Source organism: Cryphonectria parasitica, assembly GCF_011745365.1.
Source record: "Cryphonectria parasitica EP155 unplaced genomic scaffold M406scaffold_8, whole genome shotgun sequence".
NCBI lineage: Eukaryota > Fungi > Ascomycota > Sordariomycetes > Diaporthales > Cryphonectriaceae > Cryphonectria > Cryphonectria parasitica.
In genome coordinates this window covers 1538881-1556396 of record NW_024468916.1, presented here as the reverse complement: position 1 = coordinate 1556396, position 17516 = coordinate 1538881, and the positions used below count along the sequence as shown (strand labels likewise).

The window sequence follows — 17516 nt, the reverse complement described above, 5'->3', positions numbered from 1 at the left end:
ACAGGTTCCACTCCAGACTCGATCTGCCCCAGAGAACATCATTCCGGAGCTTGGTGGGAATCAACATGACACGGAGTATTGTAATAGTCGTGTGCTTGTGCGTCTGGCTTGGGTGGTTCTTGGACAGGCCTCCCTGTGGTGGTTGACGCCGAAGACGACGACAGATTGATGTCTGGCTGGCCAGGCTTGTAACTGTCCTCCCGCCAGATTTTGTCCTGAAGGTAAACTGTATTGCGAGAGAAATCTGATCAGCGTCTTTGGCTTTCTTTTCTTTTATTCCCTTCTTCTTTCTTGCGTAGACGGACGGGCGTGGGCCTGGGGCGAGGGTGGCGGACATTTCCGAATCCTGTTCCGGAAAGAAATTCACGTGTGCTAAGGCCACAAGAAAGACTCCACCGGCCCGCCAGTGTGGGTGCGCATGACAATCACACAGAGATTCATCAAACCCATGCAGTGGCTGACCAGGTGAGCGATCCTGGCACCTCCCCGTCACCAGCTGATGGAAATCACCCCACAGGGCCTCCTCTCTTTTGTCGAACAAGCTAGACTGTTGAAACGACCGAAAGTCACCACCGGCAAGTACTTGATTCTCGTTCGTCTGATCGTCAGCACCTGAAATACACATGCACTTTGTGCAGGCTTCCCGGTTCGGACGTGTGTGCGGCTGCTAGGTGCCAAGAAGACTGAGTGCTGGGGTCTACACGTGCGGGCGAGTGAAGCAAGATGGTTGGACGGCATTGGATGATGACTGATGATGGATCATCTGGTTTTTGGTGACACAAACAATCCTGCTGCACGCCGGTCGCCGTCCGCCGTCCGCCGTCCTCCAGCATGTATGACATAGATATAGCATTGGCTGGCTCCTGAATTTCCGGAGCTCATTACGGCTGATGGGGGGTTTTTTTTTTCGAGCCCAGAAGGTGGGACCCTGGATGGCCATGCTTCGAGCGCATGAACACTTGTCAACTAGATTTTAACACTGTTGTTAAGGTTTGCAGGCATGAGATGATAAAGACATGCCAGTCAAAACCAGACTGGCCCACCCCATGACACGGTTCGCACTAGGGGCCGAATGCAGCAGGATACAAGAGTTATCGTGAGATGGCTTAAGTGAGTGAAGATGTGATCGATGGGTGACAGGTCGATGGGCTGCTGCAACGCGACCATTCCTGGTTTGCTGGTCCCTGGTTAAGTGCGTGCGCACTCGATACCATTGCACAAGCGAGAAAGGGGGATCTACGCCCATCAGCAAATTCGCAACCAAAAATCTGGACATACTATGGTACAACCCAACGCGCCGGTGGTACCCAAGGAGGGGGTAGTGGTAGTAGTGGGGTCACAACGGCCCTGCTGCAGCATCCAGAGGTCCTTGTTCCGTACCTGACGCTTGCGCAGGCACAGCATCCCAATTGGCTGCGCGGAACCATGCGTCTGCAAGCCGGCTAGCTGGCCATCTAACGCTGCACAAACACGACGCAGGTTCCAGGGGCGCGGCACACTCTGAGAATTTAGGAGGGGCGGGCGGCAGCCAAGCCAGAAGGGGGCGGCGTTAAAGGGTTAAAGATGGGTTCTGCCTTGTGTCACCCCCGGCTGGGTCAAACGAATGAATGCGCAGACGAACATCTTGTGCCTCACGCACACAAGAAAGAAGAAGAAGAAAACTCGCAGCTAGCATACATGTCGGATCCAGTAGATCCTCCACATGGAGTGCCAAGTGCGAGCTGTTCCGTCATGGCTGTCGCAAGAAAGGCAAGCTCCCCCCTTTGAGACAAGGCAATTTATCCTCAAGCAAGGGACGACTTGTGTAGATGGGACACGGGTCCCAAGTTGACTCAGACTAGGATTCAAGACGGGTGAGATGTCGTACAGGATCGGATAGGCTGGAACAGGATGGCTGGCGACGAGTCGGAATCCTCAGGCTGGATGCTCAATGAGAGAACGGGGGGCTCGACTGTTCAGCCTCGGATCCAGCTGAGCCCTGTTGTCCCCTGCCATGAGGATATACGATCATGACCCAAAATCCAATGGGAGTCTCTCGACGAGTCCGTATTGTAGCCACCATCTGTCGCGCCACCGACGGGCTGCATGATCTTGCCTTGCTGTGGCGGTTTTGGCGGCGCCATCTTGGTTCAAGGTGTTGTATTGGCCCAAGGCCTACAGGCTGTTCTTGCAGGGCAAAGGCAAGTCAAAAAAAAAAAAAAAAAAAAAGAGCGCGCCTGTTGGCGCCTTTCAAGAAATTATCCTGCGCATCTGCCCTGTCGGACGTCGTGCCCCCTTCTTCAGCCTAAGGCGTGTTCGCAAAACAGAGTGGGATAAGGTGAGATGGTCGGAGCGTTTACCGATCCAACGTCATCAGATCCCGATCCCGCATCTGCAATCCGCAGTTTCAGGCGGTAGTATTCCTGACGGCTTGTGGGGGGGGGGGGCAAAAAGACGAAACTCACGCCGGGTAACCGTATCGGTATGGTCAGTGACCATATTGCAAAAGCACCGCAATCGCTGTAGCGAAGAAATGGGGTATCGCTAGGTTGGAAGAGGATATTAACACACCCTTCTGTTCAAACGGAGGGGGCGAGGCTGAGCCTTTGAGAGGTGGACGGCGAAGTGTTTGAGAAAAAGGGGAAGAAGGATTACGATCGTACATGAGGGCGTTTTCATGTTGAGTTACTCGAAATTAGTAGATGGTGCTCGAATGGTTGGGTACTTCCTGCAGTGCTACATCAAGTACGCACGTACAAGTACATTGAACCATCAACATTTACTGCTCTGTGAATCATAGCTGCCATAGCACTTGGTATAGGAAATACCGTAGCAGTGAAGCGGGAGAGTGGCAGCGGCCAGGAGGACGGGGACCCGGGATACACGGGTGGTGGCCAGTCCTGGTCCCTGCCACGCTACTGAACCCAATCCCTGTCCCCCCTCGTGGGGCGCTCAGGTTCTTTGCTTGGTCTCTTGATTTTCTGGTTCTGTTCCGGCCCCAGGACAGCGGAATCCCCCTTTGACCCCTACCCTGCATCCGTCCGTCTTCTAGGCCCCCCTGTCCCCTCTTTTCCTTCCTCTTCGGGGGAGTGTGTGTGCCCTACAGAGCACTGCTGTGGAAAGATCCTCCCACGCTGCCTGTTGGAACGTGGCGGGCACAACCCTCTGTAGAGTAGCGCTACCGCAGGACTATAGGGCGTACCTGGCGCTAAATTGACACTGACAGGGTCCCGCACTTCCTACCCCTGTTTAGCCCCATCTCCACCGGCAGGGTGCCTGTATGTCCAATGATTGTGCACTTTTACCGTGCGCAATGTCCGGAGGAGTTCTTCTGTCCAACAGTCAAAGTCCTTTTCACGAGGCGATCTGAGCTCACTTTCGACCCTGCCTTGGGGGTCTCCAGCTCCTTCTCCTTCACCACCTCGTCGCGTCCACCCCATCTGCAACAACATTCCTCCCCCTCCTCTCCTCCACCACCACGTCCACGTGAGATCATCAGGCGCCACCCCCCCCCCATCATTCTTTTTTTTCTTTCTCATCCCACTCGTTTCTGCTTGACGTTCCTGGTCGGTTATCGGGTTTCTTGTCTTTCTTTTCTCGCCTTCGTTTGACGCTGAAGTGCCCTTCGGCTTCGGGTCTCGCTTCGCCCGTTTATTTTTCGACTCTCACCGCAGTATTCTTACTTAGACGCTGTCCGGGCTCGTCTATTCGACCTGGAAGCAGATACACTTCACCAGGCCTTGAGTCATCTGATCTTGGTATTTACTCGAAACCAAGACGAAAAGTCAATCCACTCGCTCCACTCGATCCGATCCAACTCGAATCGTTCAATCACCATCCAACATAGCCACTCAATCACGCACCGACCAGCAGAGACCCCAGACAGCGAGACACAGACACCCTCGGTTCAGCTCTGGCATGTGAGGATCTGACCATCAGTCCTTCGTTCTATTATCTTCCATTCCTCAACAGTCGCGGCCCATTGAACGCACCAGAGTCCTGTTGTCGGGGATTGCTCCTCAAACTGCAGCGGACTGCTCTACCTTTGCGCAACTCAACCCACCGACTCGTCGCACCATACCACAGCAGACCAGCACCGTACCTGACCCTCGTCTGGCCCGCTCTCTTGAGTTGTACCACCCCTCCCCTGCGGCTGTCCGCCAGTCGACATCTCTTGAGCAGCGTGGGCGACATTCCCAGAGAACACACAGGGTTGAGATCCCTTCGAAAGTTCAGCTTCGCCAACATACCTGGTTCCGTCCTGATTCTCTGAAACGCTTCCGACACCTGCAACGATCAAGAGGTGAGCAAACATCTTCTAGCCGCAACATCCCTACGCCTTCAACAACGGTGGAGCCACCATCCCGGCGAACGCATCAATGTTTCTTTCCCATGCGGTGTTCTTGAGTACCGTCACCCTTCACCAAGCAGATTCCACTCTATTCCTCCCCAAGAAGTCATCGTCATATTTCAGGCACCAAACCCCACGAGGGTGCGGCACTCCAGCAGCTGCGTTTGGTTCCTGCCGCTAACGCAAATGTGCCACAGATTTCCCCAGCTCCTCTGATCTCGAGAAGTCGAAACACACACGTTTGTCCGTTGGCTGGCTCACTGTGAAGCCACGGGTGCTCTGATGGACGCAAACTCGTAAAGAAAATTCTCCTCTTACAGTCGGCTACGTGGCTCGTATCGTCTGAAGGCACCGTCGCCATTTAATCTAATCAGCAACTACTACGACCATGAATCGCTTTAAGAACAAGAAGAAGGGTGCGAAGGACCTGGACTCGGCCGACCCACGCCCTTCCCTCGAGTCCGAGTCCTCCTTCTCCCTCTTTCGCCGCGGAAAGAAGAATCTTGAGCAGGAAGCGAAACAAGAAATTGACCTGTCCCTGGCGCTGCCTTCTAATGATGACTTCCGTACAAGTCTCCTGATGAACGGCCTCTCGGCGCGCTTCTCGATGCTCCGTGAGCAAGACGACCCGAACAGCAAGATTGGCAAAGCTAGTGACGACAGCGTCTTGTTTCCGAAGCGTCAGTCACGACTCGCAGACTTCGGTTTCAGCGGTGGGAATGCCCTCGGCGATATAGCCGAGGTCGAGTCGATCAGGGCCCCTCCATTCATGCGGACAGACTCCATAGCCTCCAATGAGTCCGGCGGGGTGATGACGAGGTCAAGACCCTTGGAGAGCAACGTCCTGTTTGGCGGCAGACAGAAGATCTACAAGATTGCAGCTGGCACTGCCTCGACGAAGAATGTTGCTGACGGTATGAGTGGGCGCGCCCTATACGACGACGACGTCTCCTTGTCCGCATTTCAGAAATGGAGACAGGCGGAGAAGGATAAGGAGGCAGGGATGATGATGTGCGGCGATGATGAAGAAGATGGCGAGAAGACGATAAGCAACGAGGCTAGAGGGACGGAGGATGCATCCTTCATCACGAGATCCGAGTCTCCATTGCCCCCTGGCTACAACAAGAAGAGGGAGACTTCTTCAACGACCTCATCCACCCCATCTGGCGGCCGAAACTCGACCGCTGCCACTTCGATTGTCTCACAGTCAAACACAGCTTCCAAGGACATCCACTCACAGCAGACAGCAACATCCTCGGCGGCTTCAACACCCTCACTGGACCGACATGTCACCCGGACTCGCAGATTGTATGAGCAGGGCTTGACCCAGGACCTCCAAGAACAGCAGCACTCGGTCCTCTCACGGGTGGACACGCTGGCGCGCCGCCCTGGAGGCGCTCGCACGCCCGAGCTGGGGCCCAATTCTCCTTCTCCGACCATGCAGACTTTTACGGATCGGTGGGCGGCCTATGGAGGTGAGCGTCGGACCGTCGTCACCAAGGGTAGCGCCCCGAATCTGCGGTCCATCAGCCCACCAGCCACTGGTCCTCTCAACGGATCCATGACATTGAATACGCGTGTCTCGAATGTTACAGATGGAAAGCCTGGAGTCTTCACACCCCCGCCCCTGAGTCCTCCGATCAGCGATGCCGGCACGGGTGAGCAAGTCCCACTCAATATTCAACCACAGGACCTCGGTAAAGCTACCGCCATGAACATGTTTCAGAAGCCGAACGCAACCTACGACGATTCCAAGTACGCCGAGAGGCAACGTCAGCTTCAGATTGGCCGAGAAACGCCCACGCGGAGATTCCATGACGACCCTGATCTCTCATTCTCTGAGTCTCGTTCTCAGTCAGATGCTTCCAACCGGAGGCAGGAGGTGGACACCAGACCAGCCATCGTATCAGTACCATCAGACCAGGACAAGGCGGCGTCTGCACAACAGGATGCTGAAGTTCCTTCATCTGGCGAGACTATCGAGTCGCCCATCCTGAATGAGCATGTCTTCTCAAACCAGACTTCCCCCGAAGTTAGATTGGAGCGACCGTCCGATCAAGATCATCCCGCCTTTCGGAATCCAGCACCAGCCTCGACGCCAATGTTTCCCTCCAAAGCGAAGGAGCAGCAGTGGCCTGCGAAGGCCGGCCTGCTTTCTGTTGGGCTCCAGGCGCCGACTCTGGCGGATTCCCCAACGCTGGGACCTAATGTGGGCCTGAGTGGCATGGTACGGCAACACTTGCGCTCAGAAAGCGATGTCTCGTCAATCTATGCCCCACACAACGATGCACAGTCTCCGCCCAGTAGACGCGACGATCCTCTCAAGCCCAAGAAGCCCTGGGAGGAGTCAGCATGGACTGCATCTCCGGAAGCTGCTGTTGAGCAGAGCCCTCCCGACGCAAGAAAGCCCGCGTTGTCCAAAAGAGAGGAGTCGACAATGGCGCAACCCGAACCAAGAACGTTCCTCGACTCGCCACGTTCCCCAGATGAGGAGGATGAATTTGCCAGTCAACTAGCCAATGCACGCCGACGTGTAAGAGAGAAGCTCACCTCGTTTGTGGAGACCGACGCCCAGTCATTCTCGCCGCCAACAGTGGCAGCGCCCACAAGTGACCTGCCGACCCCGCCGCCACGGTCAAATCCTCTGGGTATTTTGAAAGTCAAGAGTAGCCGCGGGTCCCTGATCGACCGAGGCCGGGAGGCTGTACCGCATTCTATCAAGGAGCACGATGAGACCAATGATACCGAGGCGCGGTTGAACGAAGAGGAGGATGCGCACCCCAGCCTGAGAGCCTTCCGACAGGCAAGGCGGGAAGTTCAGAGGCGCAAGGATCTCGAGGCGGGGGCCAGATCTTTGCCGCAAATGGGACAACCAATGATGCCTGCACCGCTGGAACAAATGTCTGGGGCTCCTGGGCCACGACGAGGAACATCACGCACTCCCAGCAGCGAGCGTCAGACCGTCAATCCCCGCCAATATCGACAGATGAGAGAGAACTCTCCGCAAGATGCACCTCTACCGCCTCGATCGCGATCCAAAGTCGCTCGAGACCGTAGCGAGTCTGAGAACAGCGAAGGTTCAGGTCGGTCACGAAGCGGGCCTCCGCCACCCAGATCGAGGGATCGTCCGGAGTACAGAGACGGCCAGCCTATGCCTGCGGAGATGCTCAGTGCTCCGGGCCAGCACAGCCCCATGATTCGGTCTCCAGGATTGCCTGGTACCGATATTCGACGTTCACCTCATATGCCGCCCGTTGCTGCCTTTCCAAATGGTCCCCGCGGCAATACTCCAGCGGCGTACCATGATAGCAATGGCCCTTCACCAACTATGAGAAGCCATCCAGGAAGGTCAATGACCGGGCCCATGCCTTCTGGGCAATTCCCTCTCTCTCCTCAAGGCGGAAAATTCGACCAACCCCGCGGCCCCTACCAACCTAATCACGCGTCTGGATCAGCCCCTGCGACACCTACTGGCCCGCTCCCGAGACGCCCCTCTGTCGCCACCAACTCCCATGCGACTGCAACCGGCTCGACGCTTACGGACTCGATGAAGAGGGTCGTGAATAAGAAGGACATCTCAGAGCCAACATTTGTGATGTCGACGTCCCGAGTTCCGACGACAAACTTACCGTCTTCTGCTGCAGGGGGCAACAGGTCGAGAAGTGGAAGCGTCGCTGACCCCGGCTCACCACCACCTCTGCCACCAGTCAACCCGAGGCGGAGGCGTGATAGCTCTCGAACAAGGACGATCATGGGCGGCCTGATGGGCAGCCGCAGGGGCGAAGAGGCAGACAACGCTGCTTTTAGTGCGAGCTCGCCACAACTGCCTCTCGTGCCCCCTCCGGCAGCTCCTTTCGCCCAGACCGCTGAAGGAGACTGGAACAGCGCCTTTTCGGCAAACGACGAAAGTCGACGCAGGCTGCGAAAGGCCAGTTCTGAGATGAAAATGGACGCGCGAGCCACTATAGGTCCTGGCAAGCGGATCAGCCCCCCACAGGTTGCTGTCGGTCCGCCGGCCGGCAGAGCCGTGGTGATGGGCTTGCGCGGAGGGCCTGCGCCCAATCTGCCTGGTGGCATGTTTTAGCCGACTGGCTCTGCAATAACGACAACTATAACAACAACATACTTAACAACTTATTCGATTCAGATACCGATCCGACCTACGAAGTCGCTTCAGGTGGCTGCTTTCAGTCAGCATTTCCCCTGCAAATGTCATCAAAATTGGCATGGTCGGCGTAATTTTGGTTCCTATATGAGATGGTGTGTGTGTGAAGGGGCAACCAAAGGGAAAAAAGAGAGGGAGCGAGATACCTTTTTGTATAATACATGTGTTCATGTTGAGGGTCTTCGGTCTTTGCTTCCATCCTTGCGTTGTTCTTAATTTTCTTTATTTTTTATTTTTTTATTTTTTATTTACCACTGGACGTTCCGTGGTGAGAAGTCTTGAGGCGAACTCAACGACATCAGGAGTTTCATTGTTTATGAATTTTCCAAGGGGGAGGAGACCACATACGGTGCCAGATGGAAGGCAGGGAGGGGGGTCGCGAAGGCGAAGAGAAGGGTCCCAGGAGCAGGCGACCAGATCCCGCATCTTCACAACGATCCCTCATGCTGGACACAGAAAATACGAAGGAGGCGTGCCGACTCTAGGCCTGCAGAAAGAGAGGGGGTGCTTCGCGAGACAGACCAAAGTGGGATACGGTAGCGAAAGTAATCTCTAGTCGGTAGTGCTCGCCAACGTGCGTATCAATTAAAGTGATAAATCAATTTCAAGAACCATCATCGTCTTCTAGCTTTTTATTGTCTTGATATTGTCGGGGGCAAAGCGCGTCTACGAATCATATTCACTAGACAGAAGAGGCCCATTGGTCGGACATAAAGAGAGAGAGAGAGAGAGAGAGAGAGAGAGGAAGATATCAGTCATGAGGAAGAAGTATAGATGCATACATACATATATATATATGTCAACCCCCCGCCCCCAAAAAATAAGAAACCAAAGAAGAAAAAAACCTGGGCCTCTTGGGTAATGGCTTTCCTATAGCCGCTCGCCTACCCCAAACTCCGCCCTTCCGTCAAGCCGCCACCCCGACTCCTCACCTTGACAAACACAGGCAGGCCACCGTCCATCGGCAGCGTCAGGCTGCTCTTGCTCCTCCTCTCAGTCCCCTCGTAGGCGGGCACAAAGTCAAACGACCACACCACGGCGGCGATGACCTGCACGGCGACCAGCTCGGCCATGCGCTTGCCCAGGCACGTCCTGGGCCCACCGTTGAAGACAGGGAACTCGGGAGCGGGTCTGGTTGTTGTTGTTGTTGTTGTTGTTGTTGTTGTTGTCGTCAGTGGGAACCCGCCACCGGCGGCGGCTGAGTGGTTCTGCTGTTGAAGCCAGCGCTCGGGTCGGAAGGCGGTGGCGTCGTCGCCCCATGTGAGGCGGGAGCGGTTCATGGCCCAGGGACACCAGACGACGACGGAGCCGGCAGGGAGAAAGGTGCCGTCTGGGAGGGTGGTGGCGGACTGGGCTTGTTTGATCTCGAAGGGGATTGGGGGCCGGAGGCGGAGGGACTCGAGGAGAACGGCGTGGGTGTAGGGGAGGGCGGATGGGGTGAAGAGGTTTGGGTTGAAGGGGAGGCCGGCGTCGCTATGAGGAGGGGAGGGGGAGGAAGAGGAAGAGGAGTCGTCGTCCAGGAGGGACTGGACTTCACTACGAATCTTGGCGTAGGCGTAGCGGTGGTGCATGAGGAGATGAAAAGTCCATGTCAGAGCCTGTGCGGTGGTGTCGCGGCCTGGTTTCGGGTGTTGTTAGTGCAAGGCCATCATTATCGGTGCAACTCACATTCTCAGGTAGATGGCAGTCTCACCGGCGGAAAGATAATTCAGCGCTGCGTCTGCGACCATACGCTGGTCTCCAATCGAGTCCAGCAACGACTGGATCAGGCTCCCGGAGATCTCATCAAGCTTTTCATTCCCAGATGCTGCTGCTCCCGGCGCTTCTGCTGGAACCCCACCCACCAGTCCTCTCTTTCGGTCCTCGATGGCACTGTCGACAATTCTTTTGCCAAATGCCCCAACGATGGCGACAGACTTCTTCATCCTCGAGCCAAAGAAGACCTCAGTGACCTGCCACAGTGGGTTCTGCACCCGCTCGGCACAGACTCCAGAGGCGTAGTCGAAAGCGACGCTGAATTCGTCATCGGCGTGCATTTCCATCTGCAGGGTGGGGAAAATATGAGTTTTACATGAATATACAGGGGGCAGTAAGGACAGCAGCAGAGGGGGAGGGCGTACGTTGTATGCCATCTTGCCCATCAGCTGGCTCGTGATCTCATGGAACACGGCTTGCAGGTCTGCCTCGCGACGGCCGCCGCCGCTACAACTGGCCTTGAGATGGCTGATACTCTGGGCCAGGTATCGCGGCAGGGCAACGTCTGTGAGGACCTGGAGGTTCTTGTTGTTTAGAAAGCTCAGGCCGGCTTTGCGCTGGACCCGCCACAGCTCGCCGTCCGAGTTGATGATACCATGTCCTACAAGACACCAGCCATTGATTATCAGCCTGAGGAAGACCTTTGCCGCACGATAATCATCATATCACATCTGGGTGACAGTCCTCGCAGAACTCACCAAACAAGTCCCACAGGGGCTTCTTCATGAATTCTCCCTTGGCAAAGACGCCCTCGTTCTTAAATACAAACTCTAGGTTCTTGGGGTCGTTGATGACAACGCCAGGCGGCAGGCTGGGCACGTAGAGCTCAAAGGTCTCGCGGCCAAAGAGACGCTCACACCTGACGAACCAGCCAAAGAGCTTCTCTCGGGCCTGGAGGAAGAGCAGGCCGTTGCCCACCAGGGGCAGCGTGTTGGGTGGTTTTCTTTTTTTTGTGAGCAAGGTCTTGGTCAGTTACAAGTGTGGCTCTGAGTGACTCTGCGTAGTATGATGCGATGTGATGTGGACCGCGGTTGCGGCAGCAGGGAGAAAAAGAGAGAGAAGCCAAACTCACTTGAGATACTGTCCATCTCTTTGGATGCCGCTTTTTCTCAAAATGGAGGAGAGAACGAGGCCGACGAGGAGGATAAGAACTGCTGATGCTGAGGGGAGCCAGCCTGTAGAGATAGTACTGAGGCTGGCCATGGCTTGAGGTGATGATTGTGGCTCTCAACGGCTGGAATACCATCAATACCCAGGTAGTGTTGTATAGCTGCTTACAGCGCATGGGGGATGGTGGGTTTCAGGCCCCCCCCCCCCAGGCTAAAGTATCTATACTCTAGCGCAGTGTACAGCGCTATGCAGCAGTGATCTGAGAGCTAGCCCTTGCTCCCTCAGCCCCTGAACCCGAGCTCCCGAAACACAGCACGGTGACCCGTCATCGTCATGGATGGGTAAACCTTGTCTCAACCGTCGTCTCGACGTCTCAAGAGCTCATGATAAACCATCGGAGTTGCACACGCAGGAAAGGTTCAATTGCTCTTCTCTTCTTTAAGAATGCTCTTTTGCTTCCTGTCCTCCATTTCGTCCTCATCGCAAGCTCAAAAGCCATTCCCCAATCCCACTTAACTTGTGGACTATTCCTGTCAGCCTTACTGACCTTCTCTTATACGGCGGCGTTTACCCATCAACCCAGCCAGCTTGATTGAGAGACATACTTCATCTCTCTCTCTCTCACACACACAGAGAGACCTTCACTAAATACCCCCTCTCTAAGGGATCCCCAAGATAGACTACTACAATTCCAAGATGGCGCCCTGGCTCCCACGCATGCACGTCTTTGAGATCCACGACCAGCCCTGGTAAGCTCTCACCCATTTCATATTCAAACCATCTTCCTTTCCAACACAGCAAGCCCCTCTCTCACAAGCAACAAGAACAAGCCGGCTAACACAATCATCACCTCCCCCAGGTTCCATCCTTGGTTCCGAGCCAAGGTTCAGGCTGCTCTCACGGAGACCTGGCTCATGAGCCTCCGCCCCCTCCAGCCCGAATCCCCCGCCTCCATCGTCGCCAGGGTCCTCGCAGACGACCTGGGTGACAAGGTGGGGGAGTTCGTCTTCGTGGACTACTGCGCAGGCGGAGGGGGCCCGACGCCCTGGATTGAGAAGTACATCAACAACGAGCGGGCGACGACGAAACCCCTCCTCGCCGGCGCGGCTGCTGCTGGTTCTGGTGGTGATGATGCGAACGATAGTACGACCAAGGCCACCAACGGCGTTGTGAAGACTGAAGACGACAACGGCCAACAAAACAAACAAGCAAAACAACAACCAGTCCAGTTCGTCCTCACAGACCTCCACCCCCACATCCACAACTGGGCCCTCTCCGCCGCCGCCTCGCCCAACATCCACTACGCCCCCAACCCAGTCGACGCCTCCGCCTCGCCCCCAAACCTCCTCACCACCATCGAGCCCCCGCTCCCCTCCCCCTCGTCCCCGCTGCAGCCGAGACAAAAGACCAAGTCCTTCCGCACCTTCCACCTGGCCTTCCACCACTTCCCCGACCCCCTGGCCCGCGCCATCCTGCGCGACACCCTCCAGACCTCCTCGGGCCTCGCCATCTTCGAGCTCCAGGACCGCACCCTCCGCTCCTTCTTGTCCGTCCTCCTCCTGGGCCTCGGCGTCCTGGCCTTTGCCCCCGTCTTCGCCTGGCGCTGGCGGAGCCCCGGCACCCTGTTCTGGAGCTGGGTCGTGCCTGTGCTCCCGTTCGTCCTGGTCTGGGACGGCTGGATGTCGTCGGTGCGGACGCGCACCCTGGAGGAGGTGGAGGAGCTGATGCGGTCCTGTGGGGCAGACGGGGATGGGGAGCTGGGCGCCTGGCGTGTGAGGAGCGGGAGGATCACGCATTTGCCGCCGTGGGCGGATCTGAACTGGATCATTGCCACCAAGGAGGGGGAGGGGGAGGTAGTGTAAAAGGTTTGATCATGGGTCAAAACACTTGCATCAGGCGAGATCGTTTCTTGGTCTCTTCTACAAAAATAAAAAAAAAAGGATCCCGGGGGGGGGGGGGGGGGTTGGTACAAGTGAATAGATAGATGAATACCAGGCACGTAATGGAGGAGATGGCACGCATACGTGTCTGATTGTTGAAAGCTTTCTCATTCTCAGTCTGCTTTGCACGGTTCTGGATACATAAAGTGATCCCGTCCGATATTCCATTGCTATCCTCCTATCCCCCTCCTACTGAACACAATCAGGTTCCATCCCATGGCGCATCTTTTTTGAGAAACAATTGATGGCGGTTCATTTGCCTCGGAGCGCGGAGCGCGTGTGCTCGTTGCCAGGCTCGCGAGTGTGGTGGTAAGTACAACACACACTCTCCAATTTTGAAATCCCCCGGCGGCGGGGTTTGTGGTATCATCATATGACCTATCGCGCGGAGCGCGTATGCTCGTTGCGGGCCTGTTGATAGGATTGTCCTTTTGCCTTCTAGCCAGAAGCCAGCCAAATGCCCAATGTGGTTTGTTGTTGTGATGCTCATGCTCGTCATGTCATTTCCTTGCTTAACAAAAAGAAAGAAAGGCAGAAAACCAAAAAAAAAAAAAAAAAAAAAGTCCAAAAAGTATTAAAATAGACAGGTTGTTGAGAAGGATGCAACAAGTTTCGCTCTTAAAAGAGGAGGACTTGTCTAGACTACGGGGCCAGCCTTGATGACCTCCTCAGTCGCCTCGGCCTCGAACTTCTTGAAGTTCTCGACAAACAGCTTGCCCAGCTTGGTAACCTCCTCCTTGAAGCTGTCGGCGCCGGCTGTCCAGGCCTTGGCCGGGTTGAGCAGCTCAGAGGGAACGCCAGGGCAGCTCTTGGGGACCTGCAGGTTGAAGACGTCGTAGTTCTCGTACTCGACCTTGGCGAGCTCGCCCGAGTGCACAGCGTCCAGGATGGCACGCGTGTACTTGAGCGGGCAGCGCTTACCGCCCTGGGAGGCACCGGCACCAACCCAGCCGGTGTTGAGCAGCCAGGCATTGGTCTGGTGGTGCTCGATCTTGTCCGCCAGCATCTTGGCGTAGCGCATGGGGTGCAGGGCCAGGAAGGGCTGGGCGAAGCAGGACGAGAAGGTAGCCTGGGGCTCAAGGACTCCGTCCTCAGTGCCAGCCATTTTGGAGGTGTAGCCAGAGATGAAGTGGAACATGATCTGGGCGCGGCTCAGCTTGGAGATGGGCGGCAGGACACCGCGAGCGTCGCAGGTGAGCAGGATGATGTTGCTCGGGTGGCTGGGCGACAAGCACGGGATCTTGGCGTTCTCAATGTACTCGATGGGGTAGGCGCATCGCGTGTTCTCGGTCAGGGTCGCGTCGTCGTAGTCGACAACACGAGTGTCAGGGTCGAAGACGACGTTCTCCAGGACGGAGCCGTACTTGATGGCGTTGTAGATATCTGGCTCCTTCTCGCCCGACAGGCCAATGCACTTGGCGTAGCAACCTCCCTCAATGTTGAAGACACCATCGTCGCTCCAGCAGTGCTCATCGTCGCCGATCAGCTTCCGGCGGGGGTCGGCAGACAGGGTGGTCTTGCCAGTGCCCGACAGGCCGAAGAAGAGGGTGACGTCGCCCTTCTCGCCCTCGTTGGCGGAGGAGTGCAGGGTGAGCACGTTGTGCTTGACAGGCATCTCGTAGAAGAGGACGGTGAATACGCCCTTCTTCATCTCACCAGCGTACTCAGTGCCGAGGATGACCATCTCCTTGTCGGCAAAGTTGACAGCAACGGACGTGCCAGAAGTCATACCCTCGGTGAATTTGTTGGCGGGGAAAGAACCAGCATTGTAGATGGTGTAGTCGGGCTGGAAGCCCTCCAGCTCCTCGCGAGGAGGGCGGATGAGCATGTTGCGCATAAAGAGAGCATGGTAGGCGCGGGCGCAGACGACACGCACACGAATGCGATACTTCTCGTCCCAGCCGGCATAACCGTCAATAACGTAGATGCGGCTCCTCGTGTTGAGGTAGTCGACAGCACGCTCGCGGTTGATCTTCCAGACCTGTACAATGAAGAAGCATCACATGTCAGCCAACCACCAATCCCGGATTGTCGGTTCAAGTTGCGGTTTCAGACAGACCCCTCCAACCGGGTGGGAACGGAAAATGCAGGATAAGACGTGCAGCGGCAGTGGGGCAGATTCAAGGCTGTGGAAGCGGAATTGGCAACCACAGCGGGGTGCATAGGCTGGGGCTAGGGAGGGGCTAAGGGCGGGCCTGGGCTTGGTGGGGTACAATATGACCTCAGCGACAGGGGGGACGGTGCTTCCAGATGCATCTTGCACTAAGGTGCACCCGTAGCAGCAAACCAGCCAGACCAGCAGACCAGTCGAAGACTGACTCTTGACAAACCGCGAGACGCATTTGGTGCGATGACTCGGGCGCAGAGTGATGAACGTTCTCCAATGCTATGACGTCGAAAGTGGGCTTGACGATGTGTTTTGGGGGAAATCAATCAAATCTGATCGGCAATTGGAGGCGGGAACACGCGCGCACACTCGCCAAGCATGCTGCGGCTGATGACGACTGGGCAGAGAGGGGTTACACCAGAGGCACTACCACGGGCAGCATGTACCTTGTAGGATCGCAGGAATGACAAGAAATGAGAGGGTAACTTCTCAAAAGCGAAAGCAGGTCGACCTGCGAGGGGAAATTATTGCTCACCTCAGGGCTCATGGGCTTGTTGACGGGTCCCCACCTGTATGATGTTAGTTGTTGGAAAAAAGGGTCATCCTGCTGGCAGGAGGTCAAGTTTGGGCCACGCTACAAACGTACCAAATATCCTCTTCTGACGAAGGCTCCTTGACAATCCGCTTATCCTGTGGCGAACGACCGGTCTTCTTGCCAGAGTAGGCGCTCAGGGCACCACTGGAGGTGATGGCGGAACCTTGTTCGTAGACGAGGGCATCTTCGTAGAGAGTGGCCACTGATGGGTTGGGAATCTGTGTTGATCGTGGTTACACTGTTAGCGTTTCCTGCCATTTTTATTTCCCTCCTCCTTCTCCTCGTTGCTCTCGCTACACCTGATTGTATACGTACAATGGCCACGCGGTTGTAGTCGATATGAGCCTCGGTGTACAGGAGCTCCTCTGTTCCACGGTTGTCAGTGGTCTATGTCCAAATGATTTTCTCTCACTGCGCACACGGGCAACAATGACAGAGGGAGCCTCGTGTATGTGGCGTACCGAGTTCAGTGTGTTCCGGAGGGTGAGGACTGTGTTCCAAAAAAAAAAATCAAAGTCAGCTTCTCTGCTTCTTGTCTGGTATCCAGCAGGAATCGTCATTTGACGGGGAGGTGACAATGACGAGCAAAAGGGAAGAAGGAGCATAGAGATGGTACATACATGACACCTCCCGGGTGAAGAGCGGTCTTGTTGACGGTATTTTGCTGCATCATGATCTTTCTCAGGTCTTGTACTTTGCCGGAAGCGAGTCTCTGGGCTTGAGGGCCTTGGACCTTGGGATCGTTGTAGGGAGTAGATGGGCGATGCATCGTGGGGCAGGAGAGACTTGAATGGGAAAGAAGGGGGCAGCGTGTGTTATTCTTGTAGTAGATCGAGGGGCCGCGAAGAATCGGATCAGAGACGACCGGAAAGGTAAGACTAAGAGCCGTAGTTGTGCACAGGGGAGAATGAGAACAAGGCTTGATGCTTGATGCTTGTGAAAGCGAGGTAAAGAGAACCCACTTTGTGGATGCCTATAGCTTTAAGGGTTGGATTGGGACGGGAGGGGGGCACACACATATAAAATAGCGTCTGAACCGAGGGTATAAATGAACGGGCTGGGTGGGGCGTTGACGGCTGAAGAGGGACGGAGGAGGGCAGCTCACTGGTCGAGAGGCGTCAAAGAAGGAGAGAGGCACGAAAACCAGCCGGGACGGTCACGATGTTGACCCCTGCAAGTTTCGGGAAGAGGGCTGATGACGGCGTACATCGTCATGTCACATAGGTTTGATCCGCGCTGTAAATTATGTCCTATGGTGTGTGTGTGGTAGGTACTCTTGACTAGCTAGTTGGTTGGGCAGGAGATGGGGGGTGGAGGGGAGGGCGGGGTCGAGAATGGGGAAAAGATGTCGGCAAGGGTGAACATCAAGTGACAGACAGTATACGGAGGGGAATACAGAAATAATGGTACCAGCGTGTGTGTATATGTTGCAGACGAAGTTGTGCTATTGTTAAAAAAGAGATGACGAAGACTAGGAATAGCTGCAAAAATTGTACGCTTGTCTATAGATGGTT

General features: G+C 55.6%; 5 protein-coding genes across 5 annotated transcripts; 2 read left to right on the top strand and 3 right to left on the bottom strand.

The window, feature by feature from the left end:
* Positions 1-4718: 4718 nt before the first annotated feature.
* On the top strand, positions 4719-8357 carry M406DRAFT_225918 (uncharacterized protein; the record flags this gene model as incomplete). Its single annotated transcript, XM_040915734.1, has 2 exons — positions 4719-8055; positions 8122-8357. Coding segments are annotated over 2 exons (3573 nt in total), but the record flags the coding sequence as incomplete, so codon positions are not given.
* An 875-nt stretch (positions 8358-9232) lies between these two features.
* On the bottom strand, positions 9233-11512 carry M406DRAFT_281639 (cytochrome P450). The gene is made up of 6 exons (XM_040918447.1): positions 11323-11512; positions 10949-11193; positions 10616-10851; positions 10189-10537; positions 9678-10113; positions 9233-9626 (listed from the first exon to the last, which is right to left on the bottom strand). Exons 1-6 carry the CDS (start codon positions 11451-11453, stop codon positions 9380-9382), a joined length of 1644 nt encoding a protein of 547 aa, XP_040772554.1. The 5' UTR covers positions 11454-11512; the 3' UTR covers positions 9233-9379.
* Positions 11513-11999: 487 nt separating this feature from the next.
* M406DRAFT_295243 (uncharacterized protein) lies at positions 12000-13398 on the top strand. The gene is made up of 3 exons (XM_040919179.1): positions 12000-12109; positions 12220-12482; positions 12585-13398. Exons 1-3 carry the CDS (start codon positions 12057-12059, stop codon positions 13220-13222), a joined length of 954 nt encoding a protein of 317 aa, XP_040772553.1. The 5' UTR covers positions 12000-12056; the 3' UTR covers positions 13223-13398.
* A 61-nt stretch (positions 13399-13459) lies between these two features.
* On the bottom strand, positions 13460-13836 carry M406DRAFT_57645 (uncharacterized protein). The gene has a single exon (XM_040924590.1). It carries the CDS (start codon positions 13797-13799, stop codon positions 13503-13505), a length of 297 nt encoding a protein of 98 aa, XP_040772552.1. The 5' UTR covers positions 13800-13836; the 3' UTR covers positions 13460-13502.
* Positions 13837-13937: 101 nt separating this feature from the next.
* On the bottom strand, positions 13938-16672 carry M406DRAFT_50856 (uncharacterized protein; the record flags this gene model as incomplete). The annotated part of the gene is made up of 5 exons (XM_040924424.1): positions 13938-15281; positions 15943-15976; positions 16054-16220; positions 16318-16389; positions 16619-16672. 5 exons carry the CDS (start codon positions 16670-16672, stop codon positions 13938-13940), a joined length of 1671 nt encoding a protein of 556 aa, XP_040772551.1.
* Between the last annotated feature and the right edge of the window lie 844 nt (positions 16673-17516).

Coding starts and splice junctions, on each gene's coding strand:
- M406DRAFT_57645 (XM_040924590.1), bottom strand. CDS start 13,799: ATGACGAGCATGAGCATCACAACAACAAACCACATTGGGCATTTGGCT.
- M406DRAFT_295243 (XM_040919179.1), top strand. CDS start 12,057: ATGGCGCCCTGGCTCCCACGCATGCACGTCTTTGAGATCCACGACCAG. Junction 12,110..12,219: donor GAGATCCACGACCAGCCCTG/GTAAGCTCTCAC, acceptor CACCTCCCCCAG/GTTCCATCCTTGGTTCCGAG. Junction 12,483..12,584: donor CGCGGCTGCTGCTGGTTCTG/GTGGTGATGATG, acceptor AACAACAACCAG/TCCAGTTCGTCCTCACAGAC.
- M406DRAFT_281639 (XM_040918447.1), bottom strand. CDS start 11,453: ATGGCCAGCCTCAGTACTATCTCTACAGGCTGGCTCCCCTCAGCATCA. Junction 10,538..10,615: donor TGGGCAAGATGGCATACAAC/GTACGCCCTCCC, acceptor CCCACCCTGCAG/ATGGAAATGCACGCCGATGA. Junction 9,627..9,677: donor TCAGCCGCCGCCGGTGGCGG/GTTCCCACTGAC, acceptor AACAACAACCAG/ACCCGCTCCCGAGTTCCCTG.